The sequence below is a fragment of the Puma concolor genome, chromosome B2 (genome assembly GCF_028749965.1).
Source record: "Puma concolor isolate L17-30 chromosome B2, mPumCon1.1.hap2, whole genome shotgun sequence".
In the NCBI taxonomy this organism is placed as follows: Eukaryota; Metazoa; Chordata; class Mammalia; order Carnivora; family Felidae; genus Puma; species Puma concolor.
In genome coordinates, this window is record NC_141671.1 from 50,831,414 (window position 1) to 50,840,852 (window position 9,439).

Genomic DNA, 9,439 nt, shown 5'->3' on the forward strand with positions numbered 1-9,439 from the left:
TTGCTCTGGGCCTCATGTGCAAATGAGAAAGGCCAGCCAGGTGATCTGCAGGATCCCATCCAGCTCTGAGAGGAGCTGTCACCTCTCTGGTCTTCTCACTGGCCTCAGGTTTCTGATCCCGTTTGTTCACTACTGCCAAAATTACCTTATGAGATACAGCTATGCTCATCACATCTGTAATAGAGCACACAAAACCTTTCACAAGTGGACCGTTTGCCTACTGTTCTTTTTTTTTTATTTCTTTTTTTTAATGTGTTTTAATTATTTTTGAGAGAGAGAAAGAGAGAGAACACAAGCAGAGGAGGGACAGAGAGAGAGAGAGAGAGAGAGAATCCAAAGCAGGCTCCACATTCTGAGCTGTCAGCACAGAACCCCACGTGGGGCTCAAACCCACAAACCACAAGATCATGACCAGAGCCAAAGTCAAACACTTAACCAACTGGGTCACCCAGGTGCCCCCATTTGCCTACTGTTTTTTGCCTACCACCATGTTCATTCATTCATTCAATTATTCTTTCAAGAAATATGTATTCCCCACCATGTCCCCCTGTCCACACTATCCCGAGCACATGGGACTACTTGCTGTTCCCCTAACATGCCAGGCTTCTTTGTTCCTCTGTGTTTGCTTATACTGTTCCCTGTGCTATGAATGCCCATCTCCCGTTTTCCACTAGACCAACTCAGATTCATTTCAGCGCAAATCTTCTCCTTTCTGAAATGTCCTGGATAGCTATCACTCTCTGTGTCTTCTTATCATTTCCTACCTTGATTATAGTATTTAGCACATTGTTTTGAAATTACATGTGTACATGTATATAACAAGGTAATAATATCTTGATACACTCAGAGGTGTGATTTTTTTTTTTTCCTCTTCAAATTCCTTCCTCTGTATACTTCTCCTACCCTTTTTTATATGTATTTTTATATGTACTTTTTATAGTACTACCCTCAGGATAGGGCAATTAGTGCCATAATCAGCAGAGAAAGGATTCATTGCACAAATTTGAACACCAACATGGACTTGTGAGATTCATAGCAAAATTATGAAGTTGATAGATAGGACAGAAAATCTTTTCTAGATTTCAAGAGCTTGAACACTTTAAGTACAAATGTCAATATTTATACCATTAGCAAAAGATTATACAGCCAAGAGCTGAAGAGCCAGCCTACCCAGCTACTCCATTTCTACTCTCGCCTAGACTAGAAGAAAGTTATCCAAACTAGAGTTAAAGATAGGTATCAGGTTTCTGACACCAGCCTATCCTCAAGCCAAGTTTCAGGTGGGAGTGAGAAGTTAGGCCCCACTTTCTCCCTCGGACCTGGAAAAGTAGCAACAATGCAGATGTATTCTGAGCCAGTGGTAGCATTAAGGAGAAAATGTGCTGTGCCATGTTGAGGCAAAGGAGGGATGAGAGAACCTCTGACTTTTCCCCAGAGTGGCATGGAGACCAGAATCTGGAGGCTCCTGTGCCGTGCCCACCCCCCCCAAGAAGCATAAGATATGGATGAAGGACAACCACTGACCCTAAAAGTCCCAGAAATCTAAATGAGGACGATGCAAAAGGATTGCATGGCTCCAATGACCAGAGCCTCTGTGGACGGCCAGTCCCAACACTGTGGCCCTTCCATATGCATTTGTCTTTGCATCCCCAGTGGCTAGCACAGTGGCCAGTAAATGTTCACTTTGTACAATAATGTAGCCAGGAAGACGGAGCAGTAAAGAGTTACCAGGGAAACTCAGTTCTGTTTACACCATTTTCCTTAATTCCCCATGTATCCCCCAAGTACCCTTAATAATAAAATAACTCTCCATCTCATACAAACAGAGAGAACTGTAGTTGCCAGAAGCTGGGGGGTGGGGGCAGAGAAATGAGAAGATGTTGGTCAAAGAGTATGAATTTATTTATAAGACGAATACGTTCTGGAGGTTTAATGTATAGTGTGGTAACCATAGTTATCAATACTGTATTTATTGTATGCTTGCCATTTGCAGAGAGATCTTAAATGTTCTCCATAAACATAAACACACAGAGGTAACTATATGAGGTGATGGAAGTGTTCACTACCTTACTGTGGTAACCAGTTCACTATAGAGAGAGAGAAATAGAGAGACAGAGAGACAAATCATCATGCTGTATACCATAAACTTACATAATATTATCTGTCAATTATACCTCAATAAAGCTGAGAAAAAAGTCTCCAAGATCTCTTTCTCTCTCTCTCTCTCTCTCTCTCACACACACACACTGCCACATACACACTAATAATAATAACTCTAACAGTAGCCTCTGATGAAAAACTGATGAGGAAATGTAAAAAACAAATAAGTATATAGAATTTCAAAATCTTTATGGTTATAAGCTCTGCGAGTATAGGTCAAGACTGGAAACAAACACCTAAAGTATTTTTCAATCATGAATACTTTATTACATTAGTACTAGATATGTTAATTTTTCTCCTAAAATTTTATATAACCAATATATCATAAATATACAGAGAGTTTCCTTACAAATGTAAGTATCAGGCCAACTTCTGTGTTTAGCAAATGTTTAATAAACATATGCCCTAGATCCTTATCCCCATCCTTCCCACCCCACCCTGCACAGTCCCTCCCACACACTCTTACATTGTGGTTGTATTTTTTACATTTTCATCCACATGGCACAGAGCCCCAATTTGCCAACAGAATTCTCGGGGAGTGGCACCGTATCACAGTGTTGATGTGGCTAGGAAGTGGTCATCGCTGCACGTAAACAGAGCAGGCCAAGGGCGCCTTCATTCTCCTCCGGCCATTTTCAGGGGGCTGGGGCAGTGGAACCGCTCAGGACTATGCTATGATTTGGAGGCGCCCCAGAAACCTAACACTATACCTACTACAGAGCTTTGAGAATTCCGCACAGGTCTTATCAAGAGGCCTATGAAGTGGAGAAAATTGGGACCGCACGGGACTGGCTGAAGAGCGCTGGGTAAGGAATGGCATTTTCCAGCTTCTTCAGCCAAGCGGCCGTTCAGGCGCGCACGTAGCGGACGATGGGGGTGACACAGGTACAGCCCACAGTCACCCGCACCTTCTCCAGCCGGAAGGTGCGAGAGCAGCCCTGGGGCTCCCTCCGCAGGACCAGGAATTCCTGCTGGATGGGAACGGAATTCATGGAGCTGTCTTCCTGCCCCTCGGCGTTGATGCAGCCCGAGTGCCTGCACTGGGCCTCCACGATCTCCGAGGGGAACCGGTTGGGGTCCCGGGTGATGCTGCAGGAGGAGCAGATGAAAGCAGGTGGTGAGACAAGGGAGATGGAGATGGACAAAAGTGAGAGCCCCGTAGCGCTGGCTGCTCACCTGCAGGGAGGCATTTCCCAGCAACCCAGGGCTGTAGCCAGCTGGCCTGGATTCATACACTGCCCTCCGGCAGGTGTTTAACTGCCAAAGCCTGTTTCTTCCACTCTAAAATGGAGATTCTCATAGGTCTCTTTCATGGAATGGTTGAGAATATTCAGTGATACAAATGCACACAAAACGCTACACTGAAATATTGGCATTCAATAAATGTCAGATCTTTTCTTTTTCATTGCCCTGTTGCTATTATTTAGTTTTCATCCTTTGCCTAGATATGGAACATGACTAGTCAGTCTAATATACAGTCTACAAAGCCTGCTGCTTGGAGAGGTAAACCAAAGCCCCAGAGGTCTGTGAAGGCACCACATACTCTCAGTTTCTTCCTGAATACCCGCTCTGCCAGGGGACACAAAGGCAGCAAAGCCATGCCAGCCAACTTGCCACTCCTTTCCTGTGGGAAGCAATTCAGGCAGCCCCAGAAGCCCTTCTAATTGTCCCTGGAATCTGTTTTCATACTTGGAGCATGTAGATGAGACCTTGCTATTCCAAGATCCGGCACGTCAGATAGCATCACAGGACAGTACCCTAGACATCCCATCCCCAAACGGGCCTCTCACTCTGCCCTCCTCACCTTTCCTTGCAGGCTGATGTCTAATCTGAGTGGAGCACTCCAAACGGACTTTCCTGGCTCCCACTTATTCAGATGCAAAGATTATTACGTGGGCTGCTTTAAAGAGCCCCCTCTTCCAAGACAGAAAGTTTGTAAATACCAACCCAGGGCTGCGTGGAGCAGGCAAAGGCAGAGAGTCAATGAGAAGTTACAAGCAAAACAGTAGGACCTCTGACCACACAGGAGGACCTAGCCAGAAAAGCAAACTGTGAGCTCCCAGGCAAAGTGGGATTTCTGTTTTTAAGAGCAAATATTAGGGCTTTTATTTTTTTCTATATTTTCTAAATTCTCTACTTTATGATTAGAATAAATAAACATGTTTTTCAAAAGAACGTGAAGATCAGTCTCATTTGCACTTACTTGTAATCCCAGGGGGAACTGGAGCGGTTCTGGAAATCATTTGAGATGGAAATACCCCCCTGGTTTTGCCTGAGGATGCGAATGTCAACCCTCACGCTGTTATCCTCCAGGGGAGGGCACAGGGCTGTATCCCCTGCTTTAGGGTTTTTCCGGGCTGTCACCTCCCTCAGGAGGGTGAGCCCCAACATCAACAGCAGCAGGGACTTAACCTGCAAAATAGAGAAAGTTGAGTTGGTTTGGAACTCTGGTGTCAGTTGCTCTCATCCTCTAGCTGAACTCAGCATCCCCAGTCTTTTGTGGGACCAGGGCTTCTCTCTGAACCTCAGGTCCTCACCTGAAAACGGGAATAGTCATACATGAAGATATCAGGGTGCCAAACTGAGTATATACTCATTAGCCTGGTGATTGAGACTCCCACAGTCTGAGACTTCCTCAACAGTGGGACAGAAAGCTTATAAGGACCTGAGACTGGGTTTAAATCTTGACCTGGCCTCATCACTGAATCTCTGGTTTCTCTTCTTTCCAACTGGGTTATAATACTCCCTTCATAATAATATTCACAAGATTAAATCTAGTGTTCTATATAAAGTACCTATAAATTTATCTAATAAAAATAAAGGATTAATAAATGATAGCTCTTGTTTTTAGTTCCAACCTTGTATTTCATGAATTCTCCTTCCTCCCAGCCAGCCATCTCTCCACATAGAATACACTGCCCCCACATCTATCTATCCAAACCCTACACTTCCATCAAGGCCCCACTCAGAGGTAGCCTTCTCTAGGAACCATCTCTAAAGTCATTCAATTAAAAATACGTTCATTTTCCTTCAGCCATAAAGCACTTGCCATCTAGCATTCAAGTGTCATTTCTTTACTGTCTGGAAATGTAATATGTTCATGTCAGATATACACCTATTGGATTATAAGTTCCTGCAGGAGAACATGTCCTAGAACAGGTGTTCCACAAATACTTTCTGGATGAATGAAATGAAAAAAAAACAATACAGTTAAATTAACAATATATTTAAACTCAAAGCACTAAGAAAAGCACTGTGCAAAACCAACTATAGCAAAGTTCCAATTATCCATGTTAATTGAAAGAAGCAGAGCCACTAATGATGCACAACTACAGAGAATATGGAAACTATTTGTCTTTAGCTCTGAAACATATATTTTTCCTACTTACATTGAAATATCAGTTTATCTGGTATTACAGGAATGCACAAAGAAAGTGCTCTGTGAAGACCTATCTAAAAGAAGAGGTAAAAATCTCTCTAGCTTCCTTTTGTCACACCCATGCTCTGCTCACCCCACCATTACCACCGACCCTTACTGGGGAAGGACAAGGCCCATTACCGACTCTCAACATTATGCAGAAAAGGAGCTGAATCTGGGTTGCTTTCATTCTCTGGGCTCAATGTTGTTCAGGCTCACACTTTCCATGGGTTAAGGTAGGGGAGGTTATTAGACATGTCCATTTAAAAGACCTCCTTTTTATATTTTACAGATGCTGGAGGCAAGAAATGACAAGACTAAAGGGAAAGGTCATGGTGTCAACTTGCCGTATGAAGGTAGGTGACACTAAAAAGAAGTTGAAAGCAAGATTGACCCAGATAAGCCCAAATGAGGCTGATCTGCCTTCAGATAATCAGCAGTTGTCTACTTTCATCTACTACAATCAATCATTCATTCAGCAACTTTTTCTCAACTGTATAGTGTGGTGACTCAAGATACATGCTCTGGAGTCAGATGTCCTGGGTCCATAACTCAGTTTCAGGACTCTGACTAACTGCCATTCACACTGCCAGCATGTGGTAAGTATTCAACACAGGGGGACATTAAGTAGACATTGTGCTAATGACACACAATGAACAGGAAAGATGTGGAATTTGCCCTCATGGATCTTCTGTCTAGAGCTATGAAATAAACTTTAAAAAGTTAAAGGATGCTCTTGTAGACCAGAGGGTTCTTAGGTAACTTCCCAAGCCTACCAGTTACTTCTTTAAGGTTTCTTTTTTTTCTTTTTTGAGAGAGAGACAGAAAGCACTCCCAAGCCGGGGAGGGCCAGAGGGAGAGGGACAGAGAGAATCGTAAGCAGTCTTCGTGCCCAGCAAAGAACCCAATGTGGGGCTTGATCTCACAACCGTAAAATCGAGGGTCGGATGCTTACCTGACTGAGCCACCCAGGCGTCCCTTGGGTTTCTTAAGAAAATTCCTCCTGTGTGTTTTCATCTTTTATCTTTAGTATCATATTCACTGAGTCACTTCTCGCTTTCATTATCAAAGCTTTAAAGTAACTGTATCTTATGGTTATGTGATTCAGCAATAATTTCCATGCTTCTAACAAATCATTATATTTGCTTATGTTCTTGGAGTATTTTAGAACACACTTTCACATCTCTTTGAATACTGGATTCTCACAACCACCTCACGAAGTAGGCAGAGCTAGTATTAATTATCCCAATGACACCGGTAAGAGTCATGCCCAAAAAGTAACAAACAGCTTCATTGAGTTCACCAGCTTGTTGGTATCAGTCAGGGGACTCAATCCTAGGTGTCAGTGGTCAGTACCATTGATAATAAAGTTCATTATTATTGTCAATATAAAGCCAGTCGTGGTGCTTTAGTCTTAGCTTTGCCTCCCAAGAGGAGGCAAGCATTTTAAGCAATGTGAACAGCCGTGTCAGAATTGCACGAGCATTGTAGGTCACACAGCTCTTTATCAGGAAATCAGATAATGCCTGCATATCACTCTAGTTTGCTCCACAAAGCTTTTGATCCGAAACTGTAGATTTTAGTGGTTATGCACTACAGAGCAGGGGCTCTGATATGGCTCTTGCTGAATCTTAAGAAAATGACACATACAGCACTTCTTCTCTGAGAGGTTCAGAGCATCTTATAGATTTGAATTCTTACAGGCCACCTATGAGGCAGATACACAGATATTACTCCTGTTCTATACACTAGGAACAGAAGCAAGAGAATGCACTAGTGAAGGTGGGCAGTATCAAGACACTGATGGCCTGACTCTCAGGCTCACCTGAGACTATCTGAGTATTTGTCTTCTTTTTTAATTTTAGTTCTTTTTAATTTTTACTTGTTTGGGGGGAGAAATAGAGAGACAGAGCACGAACAGGGGAGGGGCAGAGAGAGAGGGAGACAAAGAATCCGAAGCAAGCTCCAGACTCTGAGCTGTCAGCACAGAGCCCGATGTGGGGCTTGAACTCACGAACTGTGAGATCATGACCCGAGCCAAAGTCGGACGCTTAACCGACAGAGCCACCCAGGAGATTCTGAGTATTTGTCTCCTGAACTGGTCTGTAATGTACGCTCACCTCTGTAGGAATGTGCTCCAGAGCCTGGCCAGTTCCTAAGCCCACAAGAATTTGCCTCAACTACTTACTGAGGATGTTCTACCTGCCTGTACCTTCCAGCTTCTAATCCTATTCTAATGCCCCTTGCATCATCATGTTTCTTGCCAATGGTCCAACAGATTACTTCAAACCAGAAATAGAAATGGCTTTGGAGTACAAAGCTACCCGATAGATTTTTTTTAGACACAAGGTCTTTGAATTTAGAAACCTTGCCTCTGAACCATTCGAGGAAAAGCATACTGTACTTGAAGCCAGTAAACCTAGATTCATGTCCCAGTTCTTATGTGTACAGTACCCAGTGATGTTAAATCACTCGACTCAATTGACCTTTTTTTTTTTTTTTCATTTGTATAATGGGGAAACTAATCCCAATCTACTTCCTGGGGTTGACAAGAGACTCAGATGTAAAAATAATAATATTAATATTTTACACATTGAATGCTTTCTCGATCCTTATTGGTTGTTATATTAAAATGACCAATTTAACTAAAAACTAAGCCATTTCAGAGTACAGATTTAGTCATTCTCTATGATACTAATTAATCCCCCCCAAAAAAACATATGAGGGAGATACCATTATTAGTCCCCTTTACAGATAAGGGGAATAATTATGCACAGAGCAGCTAAGTAATTGATCCCAAATCCCACATTTAGTAAGTAGTGGATCTAGGACTGACTCCAAAGCCTATGTGCTCTCAAACTGTTACACTTGGCTGCATTTCTGGTCATCTCTAAAATACCTAAATATGGTGTTATCATCACCATATACTATGACCTTTTATGAAATCCAAGCTCTTTTAAATGACGTGGCTTGTAAATGGAGAAAAAAAAAAAAGAGGGTTTATTTAAGCCAATAATATGGTGAATAATTTCCCAAGCCCTGTTTTCAAGCTCCTCTAAATTATATTCTTCCCAGCCTTTACCTGACTGATGTCAGGCAAGATTCTAGACCCAAAAGAGGTGCTTTCCATTATACTAACATCTCTCTCTCCTCCATGAGAAATGAGACAATGCAAAAATAATCAGCTGTCTTAGGCACAGCCAATTTCCCTCCTCTGGGAGCTATCCAAAGTTCAACACTGGGTGGTTCCACTTCTTTCATCCTGGGCACTCTTTGTCTACTTATAGTCTTAGGGGAGTCATTAAACCTCCTGGAGCCTCACTATCCTTGGCTAAAATACATGTGTACAGATCCTAAGAGGCTGGAAGTCCTCACCATGAAATAAGAGTTTTAGACCAACCTAACTCTATAATGGTGGCCACAGGAGAGATCATGTTCAGCTGTCTGTGACACCAAGAGTGAGCAAGCTATCAATCACCTATGCAAAAGCCACCACATGAGGAGCTCTGTTTTATACCCCATTATAACTTCTAGTTATTTTTTTCTTTTTCCTCCACCAGACAGGGATCAAAATTAAAGTCGGTTCTGCTTTTAAGAAAGAATACCAATAAAGACCCCAATCAAACCTAATTCCTTGGAAATCTGCTATCCTGAAATCCTAGGGCTGACCGCTACTGAACAGCAATTATTTTTACTCACCATGGCTATGTTGCACAGGATGGTCTTTGTCATTTTGCTCTGGTTGTCTGCTTTGTGTAGTAAATTCTTCCTGTACGTATGTGTGTGTGGTGTCGCCCCGTGTCAAATGTCGCCTGTGCTGTGTCAATGAGAGCACCTGTCGGTTTTATAGCAATCACTGTC

General features: G+C 42.7%; 1 protein-coding gene across 1 annotated transcript; it reads right to left on the minus strand.

Annotated features, from left to right (window-relative positions):
• Window positions 1–2,653: 2,653 nt before the first annotated feature.
• Window positions 2,654–4,721, minus strand: IL17F (interleukin 17F). The gene is made up of 3 exons (XM_025925846.2): window positions 4,698–4,721; window positions 4,364–4,572; window positions 2,654–3,249 (listed from the first exon to the last, which is right to left on the minus strand). Exons 1-3 carry the CDS (start codon window positions 4,719–4,721, stop codon window positions 3,009–3,011), a joined length of 474 nt encoding a protein of 157 aa, XP_025781631.2. The 3' UTR covers window positions 2,654–3,008.
• Between the last annotated feature and the right edge of the window lie 4,718 nt (window positions 4,722–9,439).